Genomic DNA, 18,389 nt, shown 5'->3' with positions numbered 1-18,389 from the left:
AATCGCATAATTTTATTAGATCATAGGTACGATCTCTCTCCGTTGTAGGGATACATAAGGTCCTATTACCCCCTAAGTGTCTTTCCTCTTCTTAATATCAACCATTAGATTGATGGAATGGATGGAGTAGATTAAAAGTGACAATTTGATCCCGTATTGCATTATTTGTCCATTTTCGTGCATTAAAAGGGTAAAGAAGTAAAACAACATAATACATAATCGGTTTCAAAACGGCAGGTCCGAAATTAACGCGGCATTTTCATCGACCTCTCAACTCCCCTCTCTCTCACTCCATCCCATCAACACTATTTCTGAAATATTCTCTCCTAAATCCACAAAACCCTAGCCGCCGATCGGTGAATTAGAATCAAGTTCTACGAACGCCGGCCGCCTCGGACGCTCCGTTGGTGCACCATTCCCGCCGTGGAATCTACGTCGCTGGACGATTCCCTACTTGAAATCACTACTCGCTCTTCTTCGTCGGAAGTCGAAACATCTCCTCCCAAAATCGAGGTTTGGTTCTGTTTTTTTTTTGTTTGGTAGGCACAAACAGTCCTAAACATCGATTGAAGTCACAAACACTCTGAAACATCGATTCTTAGTTTATAAACGAAATAATGCACAAAATTCTTTGGCTCGATCTTGTTGGGAAAGTTGAAATTGCGGTTGGTAGGGATAGGGTTTTGTTCATCCTTGATATAACAATTACTTCTCTGCTTTGGATCTGGGTTTTGCCGTAGGTGTAATGCAAAAAAGACGTTGTTGTTTTGTTGGAGACGTTGGTATTGTGAGCATTCCATTTATTGTATTCTTGTTTTTTCGGGCATTTTTTACACTTTTCAGCATTTTTTGGGTGAAACCGCACGGAGTTAAGGGTGAAAACTCACCGATTTTTTCCCTATCGTCGCGCAGATATACAATGACTAAAAGACAACGCCTTTACAAAAGCCAGCCAGAACAGAATGAAGGTTATGCATCATTCCATCATTTTTGTGGATTATTATTCATGTTTGTGCATTACATCTTGAGTTCTGTTAATTACAAAATAAAAGGCTTGCATTACTTACTTAAACGCATAGAGTAGATGCAATTTATGTTCTGGGGTGATGTGGCATGTAGTTGTTGGATGCATCCCTTTTGCAAGTGATGTATTGGAATGCTTGGGTTTATGCATTATAACTTCAGTTATGTGCATTGGTAAAAAGATGACATGCATTACTTACTTAATCGCATAGGGTATTTTGGCAATTTTGTTATGTGGCAGCTTGGCATGAATTTGTGGGATCCATCCCTTTAGCAAATCATATGCTGGAATGTTTGTGTTTTGTGAATTACAGCTTCATTTCTGTGCATTGACAAATACATGGCGTGCATTACTTACTTCAACGCATAGATTTTTTGATCTAAAACATGTTTTCACCTGTTCTGGGCAGGTTCCAAGCACCGTCGGACTGAGTTTGACCAAGCCGTAGAGGATGTTATTCCCATAGGATTCGCTGGAAACTGCGGAAAAGGTTAGCCGAGGAAGAGGCTGCAACAAGTTCACGCAATGAAGAATTGGAGAAAAAGAAACCCAGGGGGAAGAAAGCCGACCACCTTTACTGTCGTCAAAACCCAACCGAGTTCATATCGTGTATACAAAACCTGACTCCCCGTCAGAAGGAAGCCGTGATCGAGCTGGGATTCGGCGCTGTCCTAGAGTTCAACATCAGGGAGTACCCAGGTTACCTAGCTTACCGGGTGTTGAAGTCGTTAAATCTGGCTCGGTGCGAGATTCCATTATCTGGTGGCGACCGCCTAACACTAGATGAGGAGGATGTCCACCTTACATTGGGCTTCCCGAGAGGGCGGATTCAGATTGCACGCAAAGAAGAATATCAATCAAACTTCGAGTTCAACGATATGGTTGCTGCGCGGTGTAAAAAGACTCGGTACAAGCTGAACGCGACAGATGTTGCAAATATGAGTACGGAAGAAACTGATGGTGGTCCGGTCTTCAAGCGTCTATTCATGTTCTTACTTGAGAATGCCTTGATGGAGACTCCGTCAGATGGCAATTGCAAGCCAAAAATACTACACTTTATCGACGATGTGGAGGCTATCAGTGACATGAATTGGTGCGGTTACGTCTTATCCGTGCTGGAAGTCACTTATCCGGGCTGGGACAGGGGGGATACTGCGTACTTCACCGGGCCAATCCATTTTCTTTTGGTAGGTAATTGTGGCATTGCATTATATGTTACAGTACATGCATTACTTTTTGCTGCATTAATGAACCCAATATGTTGCATTAAAATATCCTTTTCTGTGAATTGTTTTTGTGTCAGTGTGCGTACGTGGACCGTGTAGTTCACATACGGAGGCGAGTCGAGCGTGCTTGGCCCACAATAAAAGGTTGGACAGCGGAGACCCTCAAGCAAAGGGAAGATGCAGAGCTTGATCAGTTCGGAACGGGGAGGTTAGAGGGCCGCATTGACAAACATCAGTATCTTACCGATGAGGAAGCAAGGAGGCTGGACGCTATGGAAAGGGGAGTGAGTGGAACCCCCAGCAGGAACAAGGCGAAGAGACTCAGAGATCGTTTTGTCGCTTCGAGTTCTTTGATGGGACACGCTATTTCGAGGTGGGTCGACGATTTTAAGCAGATACCTATTGAACTGCTTGAAGATGGGTGCTTCCGATTGGGGAGTCAGATTGGGTTGAAGTTGTCAGGGATGGAAGATGAAAAGCCTGTGGAAGATGAGGACATCACGACAACACTAACACAAGCGAGGGAAGACGAGGAAGAGTACAGTCCCGAGTGGATTGCTGAAATGGAGAAGATGATGCAGGCATACGACAAAAAGAAAACAATAAGCCGAGGATTTGATAGGCCATCGTTCGTCTTGGATGGATTTGATTTTCCGGACCCTTTTGCTAAGCAGAAAGAACAACGGGCAGGGGGTTATTCTAGGGAAGAAGAAAACACTAATGCCGAGTAGACCAGAGCTGATGGTGTTGGAGGTGAGCATGATGGTGTTGCTGTTTTTTGTAAAGTTTACAACGCTTTGTAAACAGAGGTTTTTGCTTTATTAAATCATAATTCACGCATTATTTACTTCTGTCAGGAGACAAGCCTAATTTGGATGTTGGATCTGGAGCGGCATCTGGGACAGCCGCAGGTGGTGTTGAAATCAGCCATGGGGTTAGAGGTGATAGTGAAGGAGGCTGCGGAGATAAAGGCAAAACAAAGAAGGCGAAGGGAAAACAAATCCTGGAACGCAGTGAGATTCCATCTGATAAGGCTGTAGGTCGTAAGGAGTTGAAGGGAAAACGGGCTGCCAATACAAAAGTAATTCCTTTAATAAATATTATAAAAATAATGTTGTGCATTATTTGATAGGTTGCGTGCATTGAATTCAACTGTTCATTCATTAAAAGTATGCATTGGTTGCATTATATAGGCTGTATCAACCATAACAACATGGTGTGTATAATGCATTACATGGTGTTGTTAGTGCGCATTATTTAGGTTTTTTGTTGAAGTATACAGTACTTATTATGCATTAAATGCTGCAAAGGGTATTGAGATTGGTGTGGGGAAAAAACCCAAAGAGCCTGAAGTTCTTGCTGGAAAGGAGGCTGCTGGAAAGGTGGGTGGCGGTAAGGGAAAGGGTGTTGCTCCACAGGTTGTGGCTGGAAAGGGAAAGGGTGTTGCTGTGTCGGGCTTGGACACTCCAGATGGTGATTTTGAGGTATGTTGTATTTAAAAAGTGGGGTTGCGGATGAACTGTATTAACCCTGTCACCTATTATTGCAGGATCCCGGGAAGCTGGCATCATCCCGTTTCAAGACAGCCAGTCTGGCTGCCCGTTCTCCATTCCACAACCGGGCGATTACACTAACGGCAAAGCCAAACTATCCGGACAAGTCGCTATACTATTGGGTGCTGAGCACAGCCGAAGTGAATAAGTAAGTTTTTTAGTTTTGCTCGACTATTTCGTGTGAAATGGGTTACTTATGCACACTTTATTAATGTGTAGGGAGACGGTTGTCTACGTAGACGACTGTATCACGACAATGCATATTGAATTCGCGTCGCTGGCGCCGTTCAAGCGCATTAGCCCAGCCATTGTAGACACTTGGAGCGCCCACCTGAATAACATGGAGAAGCTCAAAGCTCCGGAAACAGTTGCTAGGGTCTTCTTCTCGACAAAACCATGCGTTAGTGAAATACCTTGTGGCCTGGTTGGTAATTGGTATTGCAATTATAAATAATTAACTTGTTTACCACATTACACTGTAGAGACACACCGTGATTGATACTCCGGCTGAATGGTCAGAGGACCAGTTGAGGGAGACATTCTGGACTCGGTTGTTCGATGATGTACTTGGAACGGGAATCTTCAAATGGGAGAACTTTGACATGGTAAATTCTATTACGCTTAAGCCATCTGATGTACATACGTTAACCTAATTTCATTTGTACAGTTTTTCTTCCCGGTTTGGGGTTCTACACATCAGTATGTGGTGTGTTTTGATATGCCGGATGGCAACATGAACATCATCGACCACACATTGGCTGACACCCACAAATCTGTCAAGGCAAAATATGGGAAAACACCCTCCCTTCTGGTGCGTGTTTGAGGGTATTCCATTAAGTTGCATTACATTCGGATAACTGTGCATTATTTGTGTTTCTAACGCATTTTTTTGTGGGAATTTGTTGCAGAAACAATTTTTCGCAGAAGCGCTGGTGAAGTTGAAGGCTAATCAAAAGGCAGCCGAGGTCCGAAAATCTAAGACACATGTGGTGGCTATGACTTGGAGGAGGAAGGAGCCATCTGTGGAGATGGGGGTGTACATCATGCGGCACATGGAGACTTATTTCGGCGGAAAGGACAAAGATTGGCACTGTGGATTCACCGGCAACGGGACACAAAATCTGGAAATGTACCGAATTAAGGTAGCAAACGCACTGCTGTCTTCTACACACAATTCTGAGCGCGACACCAACATCTCTTATGCCGCCAAGTTCTGGAAAGAGAAGCCGCCAAAGTTCAATTTCGATAAGTGGGTCGACGAGTTTGGGCTGGATTGATTGCAAGAGTACTGATTAGAAACGATGTGGATTTTAAGTTGAAGACATATAGTTTGGGGTAACTTATTTTGATTTGGTCAGATGACGAATGCTTTGAACCATACACTTGTTTTGATAACTGATGCATATTTTGGTACTATAGTGTGATGTAGTGCAGTGATATAGGATTAACTTAATCAGCAACGGATGAAATAACCGAGAGTAATGCACAACATAGCACTATTAATGTAATGCTATGAAACGATAATGCATATTAACAGATTAATGGAGTAATGAAATAAATAAACGAGAGTGCTGCGCAATATGGCGTGTTTAATGCAAGTATAAAAAACGATAACGCACAAAAACGGAGTAATGCATAGAACATACAAATTAATGCAAGGATATCTATCATGAATGCACATTATCATCGAACTAGACTAATGGAACAAAACGACGGAGTGATGCATAGAACATCCTTACTAATGCAAGCCTATAACTGCGCTTATGCACAAAACCGAGAAAATCAACTAATGGAATGAATTGAGGGAGTGATGGATATAATATCCTTATTAATGCAAGGTTGTAAGCCGATAACGAACAGTAGTCATCGCAACTCCACGGAGTTGTTACGAAAAAATTGACGACAACGCTACAAATAATAAGAACAAAATCGAGGCGAAACAATATTTTATTCGTTACAAAACACATCAAGCTTTCCGCTTGCCTTTACTGAGCGCTTTCTCCTTCTCCATCTCTTTAAGCATTGGACAGTTTCTAGAGTCGTGATGGCCCAACTCATCACACGCCTTACAACGTCTAAGAAGTCTAGCTGCCTCCTTTATAGCCTTTTCTCTCTTTGAAACCAGTCGGCTCGCGGAGCTGCTAGCATGACCCTTCGTCTTTACAACATCCGGAGGATGGACCTCTACAACTTCAGGCCTTGGCATTCCGTAAAATTCTTCAATCATGCGCCTCTTTTCAAACGCCGAGGTTGGAGGAGTTCCAGCTTGAAGAGAATTACCAAGTTCTTCCAAACCACTTACGAAACCACGAAGCACTTCAATGTCACTCTCAAAACGTCGAATAAAGCCGTAGAACAGGGATATTCCTTGATTGGTAACAGTCTGCCTATCGTCAACGGTGGACCTTGTATCTACGGTGGACATTGTATCTACGGTGACATCAAGTCCATGTACGGCCTTGGCTAAGGGAGTCTTCATCCATCGGCTGTTGCAGTACATCTCTGGAATTTTTGACACTTCATTGTTCCTGAATAGGAAAAAAATGTGGCAACACAAATAGCCCTGCCTACCGAACAATTTGCATTCGCACGAGTATGATTCGTCAGTCTTGTCGTGTGTCACGGAATACGAATTCCGTCGGCTATCCCCAAGCTTGTAAGTGTCAATCGTATCTGTTGATGAAAAACCAAGCACACGGCATCTGTCATTCCCATCAACAATTTCTTCTTGTATCTTCCTGAACATACTGTCTGTGTAAATCGTCGCAGCATGTTTCTCGAAACCCAACTTAGTGGCCAGTATGGGCACGGAAGTAGCATCGTTGTAGTCCAGCTTTGTTCTAGCATTCCGCTGAAAGTCCAGAGCATTGTTGAAATACAAGTATAATTCGGCAAGGTTCGCTCGGGGCTTCATAAAATTTTTGTAGAAACTTTTTTCAGATTCTGATATGGACGTAGTCCTAATCATCGAACCGAGTGGGAAATCTCTGAAGTATGCCGGTATCCACATCTGTCTATACTCGTACAATGTGTTCAACCAATCAACGTCTTCCAGCTCATAACGCTCAATCACTCCATTCCACTCCTCTTCAAATTCATCGGGTTCAAGCAAGTCCGACCAAACGCATGCATTGAATTCCTTCTTGAAATCTTTGTCCCTAAGCAACCTGCCTGGAACCTTGGAAGCCAACTTGTGCATTATATGCCACATGCACCAGCGGTGTCGAGTTCCTACAAGAACCTCTTGAATAGCTGATCTCATGCCCAAGTCTTGATCGGTCACAATCATTTTGGGGGCTACACCCATGCATTCGACGAAATGTTTGAACAACCAGGCAAATGCCCTTGTTTTCTCGTTGCAGACCAATCCAACAGCAAATGTTACGGGTTTACCATGATTGTCCTTCCGCGTGAAAGGTGTGAAGATCATGCAATACCTGCGATGCACACGGGAATGCAGCATTAGCATAATTAATTCGGAATAATGCATAACGATAAAGTTGTAATGCACCTTTTTGGCTTTATAATGCACTCAGTAAAGTACAAATAAACAGAATATAATGTATACCTGTTTGTGTTGTAGGTGGAGTCAAACGCCACTATGTCACCAAACATATGGTAGTTCATCTTCATCAAACCATCACACCAAAAAAGGGCAACCAACTGGTTAGCAGCATTAACTTTGTAGTGATATGTGAAGGCATCCGACAACTCCTTCTTCGCCATGTCGTCCAACACCATCTGCACGTCACAACCGTGTGCGAATGCTTTGATGTCGCAAGATGTATTCCTGATATCCCCAAGATTGCAACCGACTAGATCAAACCCACCGAGGATTTCCTTCAACACCTTAAAGGTAAGGGTGGGGCCTATATTAGCCTTGGAACAGTCAAGAATGAATTTGTGATGTACGTAATCCAACTTCCGGTTAAGTGTCATAAACTGCTGATGCTCCGACTCCACCATACAATGGTTGTGAACCTCGTTGAACTCGTGAATAATATATCTCGGAATTCCTGCTTCGGAAAAGTACTTGAAGGATATAGAAGCTTTACAACCACATCGCTTGGAAAGGCGCCTGCGTTTAAGAGTAAAAACCAGAGCGTGCATTCACATCGTCTTCCTCGTTTGACCTCTTGCAGCCCTCCCTATTGCATACCACATAATACCAAGTAGTAACACCATCCGTCGCCTTCCTCATACCTTTTTCTCGCGTATCAAACCCAACAGCGCGGGCATACACATCATAAAACGCAAACGCAAAATCTAGGGATTGGAACTTCTGACCAATCACAGGCTTCAATTGTGGAGAACATTCAGGTATAACAAACACTGTACATAAAACGAAAGAAAAAAAAATAAGAATTTATTATCATTACATGATACAAATCGTACATTACAACTTAAAAATAGTGCATTAGAATACAATATTTGAACATTACATACGACGATTATTACCACACTGTAGCCGAGACAATAACTAAACCCTAGACAAAACAATGAAACGCGTCGACTCCTAAAATGTCAACGAGATGAACGAACTCAAAACCAGATAAAAAAAACAAGCATTCGTGAATTAGGTTTCATTACATGATATAAATCGTACATTACTGATAAGAAATAGTGCATTACAGTTTAATATTTGTACATTACATACGTCGATAAACACCATACAGTAGCCGAGAAAATAACTAAACCCTAGACAGAAAACTGAAACTCGTCGGCTCAACAACATACTACACCATGACCACCCATTACTGCTAAACCCTAGAAGATTATATTAAACTCGACCAATACATTCACACACGACAGAAAATAAACAAAACCCTGCGAATGATTAAACGCAAAACTCCTAAAATATGAATGAGATGAACGAACTCAGATTCATAATAGACATGTGAAGACCTTAAATTACCTTCTTCCATTGTTGGAGAATAAGAAAAAAATCACAAACGATGGAACTTTTTCAATTCTTTTGATTCACGAATTTCTCTTTCAATTCTTTTGATTCACGAATTTCTCCAGATTTACGATGCATCCAATCTTATTAATTCCTCAGTGATGTATTGATACAGAAAGATTTTTTGGAGAGAGAAGAAAGATTCTGCTAATTCCATGAAAAAAATCGATGAAGTATATTGTGAAGAAAAAATCAAGCAAGTTTCCATAACTAACTCCATTGTGAATTCCTAAAACACCCTACACGTTTTTTTTAAGCATTTTAATTAATTACATGTGGCATTATTTATGGCCATAAGATCTTTAAATTGAAAGGCCAAGATTAAAAAGGAGAATAGAACATAAAACCAAAGAAGGATATGAATACATCCCTATATATATATATATAGAGTTGTGATCAATGTCGAACCAATTTTAAAGACCGAACTAGAGACCAAATCTGGGCCATTAGATCTAGTTTTTTTGATGAGATGTGCTGCTGTGAAAATTTTTTCGGCTTCATTACAAGCCCATTTTACTTCATTATATAGGTTTATTACTTCATTCTGTACTTCAAATGCTTCTACACATCCTTCATTCCAATAATTTATTACATTATTCCATGTGTTTATTAAACCATATTAGCGCCATGGCGTTGGTGATAGATATTGTAGAGAGAAAGAACGGCACGCGACAGCGAAACCACATTTACGTACTGGAATGAAGTAAAAACCTACTAGAATGAAGTAATAACCTACTAGAATGAAGTAATATATTCTGGAACGAAGTTAAATCTTCGTAACATGTTAGTATGACTTATTTACCTTCAGATGAATTAAAATAGGCTCGTGATGAAGGCGAAAATAATTTATAAATTTCTGTATCTTATCCATAAAAAACTAGATCTAAAAGCCCTAATTTGGTAGGGTTCGGTGGTTCGGTCTTTAAGAGTGGATTTGTGGATAATGGGACTCTCTCTCTCTCTCTCTATATATATATATATATAGGGGTGCGTTAGGCTCCTTTGCACCCTAAGTGTCCTATTTTCTTCTTAATCTCAGCCCTTGGATCCTTGAATTGGATGGTTGTGATCAATGCATTATTAGTCTATAATGTTGCATTATTAGCCGTTGTGCATTATTAGAATGAAAATGTGCATTATTAGTCTATAATGTTGCATTATTAGTCGCTGTGCATTATTAGAATGAAAATGTGCATTATTAAATGACACGTCGCATTAATCTAACCGTCAGATGACGAAATCGTGGGGCTAGGATTAAGAAGGAAAAAGGACAAAAGATACGAAAAGGATTTGAATACATCCCTATATAGGGGTGCGTATATATATATATATATATATATATATATATATATATATATATATAGAGAGAGAGAGAGAGAGAGAGAGAGAGAGAGAAGTGATCAAGGTCTAACTAATTTTAAGTGTAAAACTAGAGAACAAATCTCAGCCACACATCTTAATACTCCAAATTAATCCTATGGTTTAAACAAACTTTCAAATTTTTATGAGAAAATACTTGTCTAAGGGCATTTTGGGAATTCAATATTTCAACATGAATTAATCAAATTTATAATCATCCATCGTGAGTTTATCGTCAAAATCTTCCCAAATCATTCTCCAATCTGAACCAAATTTAGCTTAGGATTTCTTCCAAAAATATGAAATTCCCGATCTGAATCAAATTCAAGCTCGATTTCTCAGATCTGAACCAAATTCAGCTTCGTTCTGATTGAATTCAAGCGCGATTTTCTCAAATCTGATTGGATCGATCAGCGCGAATTAGTTTGGATCGATCAGCGTGATTTGATTCTGATTGAATTCATCACAACTGATCAAATTCGCTCCGGATTAACCAACGCAATTTGATTCCTTCATCGCGACTTCTGGACTCCTTCAAATGGATTCAATTCCGATACATTCATCGGAAGATTATTTCGATTCTGATTCCTCTTCATCGGGAGAGGAAGGAGAAACTGAATCTAAAGGTAATTATCAATTATTATCAATTAAGTGTTGTTGCTCAGCATGATTAGATCGTGTATGATGTGAAAAAACGTTAGAGTGAACTATATGTGACGAACAGTGAAGTAAATATGCTCTATATTGAAGTAAATATTATTTGTATTGAAGTATATTATTCATTACAGTGAAGTATAACATAATTAAAGTGAAGTATTCCAGTGTTAGCGTAAAATGTTTGTGATTCTTGGTTAAAGTGAAGTAAAACATGGTTAGAGTGAAGTATTCATGTGTTATAGTGAAGTGTCTGTCATCTATGATTGTAGTGCTCTGTTTTTCCATTCAGTGAAGTAAAACATGGTTAGAGTGAAGTAAAAGATGGTTAGAGTGAAGTAAAACATGGTTAGAGTGAAGTGTCTGTCATCTATTCTTGCAGTGCTCTGTAATTCCATTTCAGTGAAGTAAAACATGGTTAGAGTGAAGTAAAAAATGGTTAGAGTGAAGTGTCTGTCATCTATTCTTGCAGTGCTTTGTTTTTCCATTTCAGTGAAGTAAAACATGGTTAGAGTGAAGTATTCTAGTGTTATAGTGAAGTTTCTGTCATCTATGATTGTAGTGCTCTGTTTTTCCATTCAGTGAAGTAAAACATGGTTAGAGTGAAGTAGTCCATGGTTAGAGTGAAGTAAAACATGGTTAGAGTGAAGTAAAACATGGTTAGAGTGAAGTGTCTGTGTAGTGCTTTGTTTTTCCATTTCATTGATGTAAAACAAGGCTAGAGTGAAGTATTTGTCATCTATGCTTGTAGTGCTTTGTTTTTCCATTTCAGTGATGTAAAACATGGTTAGAGTGAAGTATATTTTTGCTCACAGTGAAGTATATTTTTCTTACAGTGGTTTATGTACCAAAATGCCCCGATGATTTGAAACCAAAAATTGGACAAAGTTTCATAACCCTTGATCGTGCATTGGACTTCTACAATAATTATGCTAGATATGTTGGGTTTGACACTCGTAAAAAGGGATCGAAAAAGGAAAAAGATGTCATTACTTGGATTTATGTGGTGTGCAGCCGAGAAGGTACAAAGCAAAGAAAGAATGAACAACATCAGGTGAAACGCAAGCGTTCTTCTATTAAGTGCTTTTGTAATGCTAAAGTGTCTTGGAAGTTTTTTATGGGTGTTGGTTATGTTATACAAAGTTTTGTTGAAGAACATAATCACGAGATGGTTGAGGAACACCATAAGCGTTTTATGAAGTTGAACCGCAATTTGGATTTAGTCCATCAGAAATTCATACTTGATTGCGCTAATGCAAATATCGGTCCAACTTTAAGTTTTAGCTTACTCAAGGAAGTACTTGGTGGATTAGATTATGTAGGGTGTACTGTTTTAGAAGTACGCAACTACAGACGTGACCTTAGAGCATACGTGGATGGAGCTGATGCACAAATGCTATTAAATGAGATGCGCAGGAAAAAGGAACTTTGTGGAGCATTTACATATGAATTTGAGGTCAACTCAAAGGATAGACTGACACGTTTGTTTTGGTGTGATCCAACTGCCAAGAGAAATTATCATATGTATGGTGATATTGTTTCTTTTGATACGACATACTCAACAAATAGGTACGTGCACACTAATTACATTCACATGCCTTGTTCTTTATTGAGCATTTAGTGAACTACAATAAGCTTACAGTGAAGTATATTGAGCATGGCTTATATTGTACTGTTTTTATTCATTTTAGTGAAGTATAATGAGCATTTAGTGAACTACAATATTTGCTTACAGTGAAGTGTATTGTGCATGCTTGTATTGCTTTGTTTTTCCAGTTCAGTGATGTAAAACATGCTTGTAGTGAAGTATTCCAGTGTTAGAGTGAAGTGTCTGTCATCTATGATTGTAGTGCTTTGATTTTCGATTGCAGTGAAGTAAAACAAGGCTAGAGTGAAGTATTCCAGTGTTAGAGTGATGTGTCTGTCATCTATGATTGTAGTGCTCCGTAATTACATTTCAGTGAAGTAAAACATGGTTAAAGTGAAGTAAAACATGGTTAGAGTGAAGTGTCTGTCATCTATGATTGTAGTGCTTTGTTTTTCCATTTCAGTGAAGTAAAACATGGTAAGAATGAAGTAAAACAAGGCTAGAGTGAAGTATTCCAGTGTTAGAGTGAAGTGTCTGTCATCTATGATTGTAGTGCTCTGTAATTCCATTTCAGTGAAGTAAAACATGGTTAGAGTGAAGTAAAACAAGGCTAGAGTGAAGTGTCTGTCATCTATGATTGTAGTGCTTTGTTTTTCCATTTCAGTGAAGTATTCCAGTGTTAGAGTGAAGTATTCCAGTGTTAGAGTGAAGTGATTATTATTTATGTCTTATAGTGATTTTAACATGTAGGTACTGCATGATATTTGCTCCATTTACGGGCAAGGATAATCATGGTCGCCCTGTGACATTTGCTGCTGGCCTTTTATCCAAGGAAAGTGCCGACTCCTTTTCATGGTTATTTAAACAATTTGTGAAATGTATGGGTGTGGCTCCAAAGCTAATCGTAACCGACCAAGATTTAGGAATGAAAGTTGCTATTGCAGAGGTTCTTCTTAGTACGAGACACAGGTGGTGCATGTGGCATATAATGAATAAAGTTGCTGACAAATTGCCAAAGAACATGCTTGGTAGTGAAGAACTAAAGAAGGAATTGAATGCATGTGTTTGGTCGGAGTTGATAGAGCCTGATGCATTTGAAGAATCTTGGCATGCTATAATGGAAAGATATGGGCTGGCCAATAATGACTGGTTTTCATCAATGTTTGCATCTAGAAAGTTTTGGGTTCCAGCCTTTTTCCGTGATTTTCCGATGAGCTCGTTTATAAAGACAACATCTTTGTCTGAATCACAGAATAGCTTCTTTAAAAGGTACTCAAAGTGTCGGGCTAACCTTATGCTATTTTATACGAACTATAACCATGCTTTGGAGGCTCAGAGAAGTAATAGCGCAAAGCTTGAATACTATGATTCAACAAAAGTGCCTATATTGCGAATAGAATTGGAAATTGAGAAACATGCGTCAACAATATATAGTGGTAGTGCTTTTAATGCAATTCAAGAGGAGATAGTTTATGCATGTTTCTCTTTGTCTTGTTCAACTCTAGGAATGTCTACCAATAGAGAGAATGAAGTATATAACATAAATGACAAGGATTCAAACTCATGGACAGTGACTTACTCCTTTGGCGATGACACCTATTTGTGTGGATGTAAAAAGTTTGAGAGACTTGGTCTATTGTGCAGCCATATACTTTGTGTGTTGAAATATAAGTTTGTTAAGTTGATACCCGAGAATTTGCGTGGATGGAGATGGTTGAAGTCACAGTTTGTGAAGCCAATACATGGAGGCTTTTGTGATGATGAAGAAATACTCTCTGTTGTGGACGAGAAGAAGATTGCATATAAATAATTCACTATAGTGAACATATAGTGAAGTAAACATGCTTTATAATGAACATATACCATCAGTTCATTTTTCAAAATTTATACTATTCTTACACATAGGTATGTTGTAAAAAACAGGCGCCTCGATGAAGATAGAGCCCTGTATTCTTCCATGTTATTCAAATAAGATGCCCACGCGTTGATCACACCCACTTCTACTAGCTCATGCGGCAACAGTGAACAAAATTCTCTTTTTGTTACAATTACAACATCATCATCATACAATATGTTGTCCCTGTTCAAACATGTATGTGTGTTAAGATTTCTTTTGTATATTTTTTCTTCTAAATAAGAACTATAATATAAATCTTACTCATTTAATTTAGGTGTTGTCATAATCCAAAAAAATATTTGTGACTCTTGCAAGGTAAACTTTGTTTTTGCCTGAACCATTCTTTCATAGAATGGAGATCGCAGAGCAGCGGCTTTTCTCTTCTCAGCTTTTGAACGTACTGCCATTTGTTCAATCCTAGCACTTGCCTGTCAGGGCAAGAATGAGATGAAAACTTCACTATATTGTTTATATACTTCACTTTATAAGACATATAGTTCACTGGATGTGTATTTTTACATTACTGAAATAGAAAAATAGAGCAAGTTTTACTTCACAATAACCATGTTTTACTGAAATGGAAAAAAAAACACTACAAGCATGGATAAACAGACACTTCACTCTATAACTGGAATACTTCACTCTAACCATGTTTTATTTCGCTGAAATGGAAAAACAGAGCACTACAAGCATAGATGACAGACACTTCACTCTAACACTGGACTACTTCACTCTAACACTGGAATACTTCACTACAAGCATGTTTTACATCACTGAAATGGAAAAACAAAGCACTACAATCATAGATGACAGACACTTCACTCTAACACTAGAATACTTCACTCTAGCCATGTTTTACTTCACTGAAATGGAAAAACAAAGCACTTTAAGCATGGATGACAGAGACTTCACTCTAACACTAGAATACTTCACTTTAACCATGTTTTACTTCACTGCAATCGAAAATCAAAGCACTACAAGCATAGATGACAAACACTTCACTCTAACCCTTGAATACTTCACTCTAGTCATGTTTTACTTCACAATAAGCATTTTATCAATTCTTACAATATCCGGATCGTAAACTACTAATTCGGCTGTACGATTTTGTTCAGCTTCTTTCAATTCTGACTGAATGCATTCATCATCACCACCTATCCCCATGAACGCTTCTAATGCAGACGCAATTTGGGCATCCACATTGTCGTCCTATTTTCATAACAAGAAAAGAATATCAAATATAAATACCACAATACAAATGTACTAGATATCTGTATTACCTTCGATTGTGTGTTTTGTAATCCTCCTTTAGTTAGATCAGCACAAAATTCTTTTGTCACCTGCAAATAGTGATATGTATTTAATCATAAATACAAAAACTTAAAAGGTAGACATAAACAAGAAGTAAAAAAGTATTATAAATTAAAATAAAGCATCATAGAAATTTTTTTAGTTCACCCTGAATCATATGTCAAGTTTTAAAACACAACAGACCAAAATCAAAATCAAATTGTTTGCATCATTCCAACACTTCAACTTACATCTTTCTTTTCCAAGTTAATATCAGGAAAAATTGATGTGCCTTCAGCCACTAGTTTGCTCTTTTCATCATAGATTTCCATCATCTTTTCCATGAGATCAATCCACTCTGGATTATCCTCTTGATCGACTTCCATAGCATGTGTCATATTATCAATTGGATTTGACACAGCTTGTTCGACTCGAGCAACCTCGACACCCACCATTCTAAGGGCAGTTACTGCTACAACCTTGAAGCAATTGATGTCTTTGCTAGTTGCCGGAGCATTCTTTATACAGTTCATCATTTTTTTAATAGAAGCTGTAGCTTCCCTTATTGAACTTTTTATTTCATCATTTGAAGAAGCTTCCTCAGTTGTTGGCAAAGTATTCCCAGGAGCTTCATTAGTTGAAGGAGCTTCGGTTGTTGGAAGAGTTTTCACAGGAGCTTCATCATTTGGTGGGAGAGTATTCTCAGTGGTAGAAGGGACAGGGGCAGTGACAATGATTGAATCATTATTGACATATAAAGCTTCAATGGAGACCGGGTCAATAATGCTTTCTATGCTTCCTCGGCCTATAACACCACCATTTTTGAATTCCAACTGACCTCTTTCCCTAAGAAGGGTGGTTGTCCAGTTCCGGACAGTGGGAAATCTTCGAACCACCATCCTCGTCCTGTAGACAACCCTATCAACATAGCATGCCTGCAAAAAGGTTCAAACATGGATTATAAGCTGGGACGACAAACACTTCACTCTAACACTGGAATACTTCACTCTAACCATGTTTTACTTCACTGAAATGGAAAAACAAAGCACTACAATCATAGATGACAGACACTTCACTCTAATACTGGAATACTTCACTCTAACCATGTTTTACTTAACTATAAGTTGTGCTTAAATTAGAAAACTCACCAATAAGAAAGTGATGGGTCCAGTGAATGGAGTGGATTTGTTCTTTTTTTTCCAGCTATCATGTGCTGTGATTAGCACATTCAAAACATAGTTGCACCAGTTGTACTTTCTCACATTGGAAATGTTGTCTATATAGTCCAATATTCTTCCATCACAAATCCTGTGTCTCGTACTAAGAAGAACCTCTGCAATAGCAACTTTCATTCCTAAATCTTGGTCGGTTACGATTAGCTTTGGAGCCACACCCATACATTTCACAAATTGTTTAAATAACCATGAAAAGGAGTCGGCACTTTCCTTGGATAAAAGGCCAGCAGCAAATGTCACAGGGCGACCATGATTAACCTTGCCCGTAAATGGAGCAAATATCATGCAGTACCTACATGTTAAAATCACTATAAGACATAAATAATAATCACTTCACTCTAACACTGGAATACTTCACTCTAACACTGGAATACTTCACTGAAATGGAAAAACAAAGCACTACAATCATAGATGACAGACACTTCACTCTAGCCTTGTTTTACTTCACTCTAACCATGTTTTACTTTACTGAATGGAAAAACAGAGCACTACAATCATAGATGACAGACACTTCACCATAACACTAGAATACTTCACTCTAACACTGGAATACTTCACTGAAATGGAAAAACAAAGCACTGCAAGCATAGATGACAGACACTTAACTCTAATTTGTGCCATATACATAATATATTTCATTAAGATACTAAATAATTAAATAACTCACATTGAGGTCTATCATGAATATACTTCGACCTCTTTTCAGAATAATCAGTAGTATTTTGTTTGGAAGGTTTATCCTCCCTATTCTTCATCCTTTTCTCTGCAACATCTGCTTCATTTGTAGTAGAAGCTGTAGTTTTTTGTTTGGAAGGTCTATCCTCCCGATTTTTCATCCTTTTCTCGGCAGTAAGTGCTTCATCCTCCCGATTCTTCATTCTTTTCTCGACAACAATTGCTTCATTTGCTGAATCTTTATGACCTTTCATTTGTTCTATAGAAATACATAAAATTAGAATATTCTTTCTTTTCATATGCATATAGAATCAAAAGACTGAAATTATTTCATGAAACATTTAAGTATGTCGATTGGTACAATCTCAGCCGCAATTTCTGCCAACCTTTTTTCCACTGAAATATCAAGCATAATACAAAAAATTTTACTTCATTGTAGATAACAAACACTTCACTCTAACCATGGACTACTTCACTCTAACCATGTTTTACTTCACTGAAATGGAAAAACAAAGCACTAGAAGCATAGATGATAGAAACTTCACTATAACACTAAAATACTTCACTCTAACCATGTTTTACTTCACTGAATTGATAAAACAGAGCACTACAAGCATAGATGACAGACACTTCACTCTAACACTGGACTACTTCACTCTAACCATGTTTTACTTCACTCTAACCATGTTTTACTTCACTGAAATGGAAAAACAAAGCACTACAAGAATAGATGACAACCACTTCACTATAGCACTAGAATAGTGTAATACTTCACAAACACTTCACTCTAATAATGTAATACTTCACTAAATGAAAAACAGAGTATGTATTTGTTAATGTAATACTTCACTAATAATGTAATACCCACGATCGGAGTCTACGGTTGTTGTTTTTCTTTTTTTCTCTCGATCAAAACCTACACAAAAAA

At 38.5% G+C, this 18,389-nt stretch overlaps 4 protein-coding genes across 4 annotated transcripts; 2 read left to right on the top strand and 2 right to left on the bottom strand.

Moving 5' to 3' along the window:
• The first annotated feature begins 1,410 nt into the window (after nt 1–1,410).
• Nucleotides 1,411–5,080, top strand: LOC148928646 (uncharacterized). Its single transcript, XM_089056737.1, has 11 exons — nt 1,411–1,433; nt 1,491–2,211; nt 2,328–2,943; nt 3,108–3,331; nt 3,444–3,466; nt 3,512–3,734; nt 3,800–3,951; nt 4,023–4,203; nt 4,286–4,408; nt 4,471–4,614; nt 4,712–5,080. Exons 1-11 carry the CDS (start codon nt 1,411–1,413, stop codon nt 5,078–5,080), a joined length of 2,799 nt encoding a protein of 932 aa, XP_088912863.1.
• A 689-nt stretch (nt 5,081–5,769) lies between these two features.
• On the bottom strand, nt 5,770–7,913 carry LOC148928645 (protein FAR1-RELATED SEQUENCE 5-like). Its single transcript, XM_089056736.1, has 3 exons — nt 7,372–7,913; nt 5,877–7,240; nt 5,770–5,816 (listed from the first exon to the last, which is right to left on the bottom strand). The coding sequence occupies exons 1-3, from the start codon at nt 7,911–7,913 to the stop codon at nt 5,770–5,772; spliced, it is 1,953 nt and encodes a 650-aa protein (XP_088912862.1).
• Nucleotides 7,914–13,121: 5,208 nt separating this feature from the next.
• Nucleotides 13,122–14,174, top strand: LOC148928644 (protein FAR1-RELATED SEQUENCE 5-like). The gene has a single exon (XM_089056735.1). It carries the CDS (start codon nt 13,122–13,124, stop codon nt 14,172–14,174), a length of 1,053 nt encoding a protein of 350 aa, XP_088912861.1.
• A 74-nt stretch (nt 14,175–14,248) lies between these two features.
• Nucleotides 14,249–17,715, bottom strand: LOC148928643 (uncharacterized). The gene is made up of 7 exons (XM_089056734.1): nt 17,477–17,715; nt 16,700–17,078; nt 15,803–16,486; nt 15,542–15,601; nt 15,330–15,470; nt 14,523–14,689; nt 14,249–14,444 (listed from the first exon to the last, which is right to left on the bottom strand). The coding sequence occupies exons 1-7, from the start codon at nt 17,713–17,715 to the stop codon at nt 14,249–14,251; spliced, it is 1,866 nt and encodes a 621-aa protein (XP_088912860.1).
• Nucleotides 17,716–18,389: the final 674 nt, after the last annotated feature.

Source organism: Salvia hispanica, chromosome 4 (assembly GCF_029641045.1).
Source record: "Salvia hispanica isolate PSC_SH4W2 chromosome 4, Shi_PSC_v1, whole genome shotgun sequence".
Classification (NCBI taxonomy): Eukaryota; Viridiplantae; Streptophyta; class Magnoliopsida; order Lamiales; family Lamiaceae; genus Salvia; species Salvia hispanica.
Note: the sequence above shows the minus strand (reverse complement) of the source record. Positions and strands in the feature narration are given on the sequence as shown.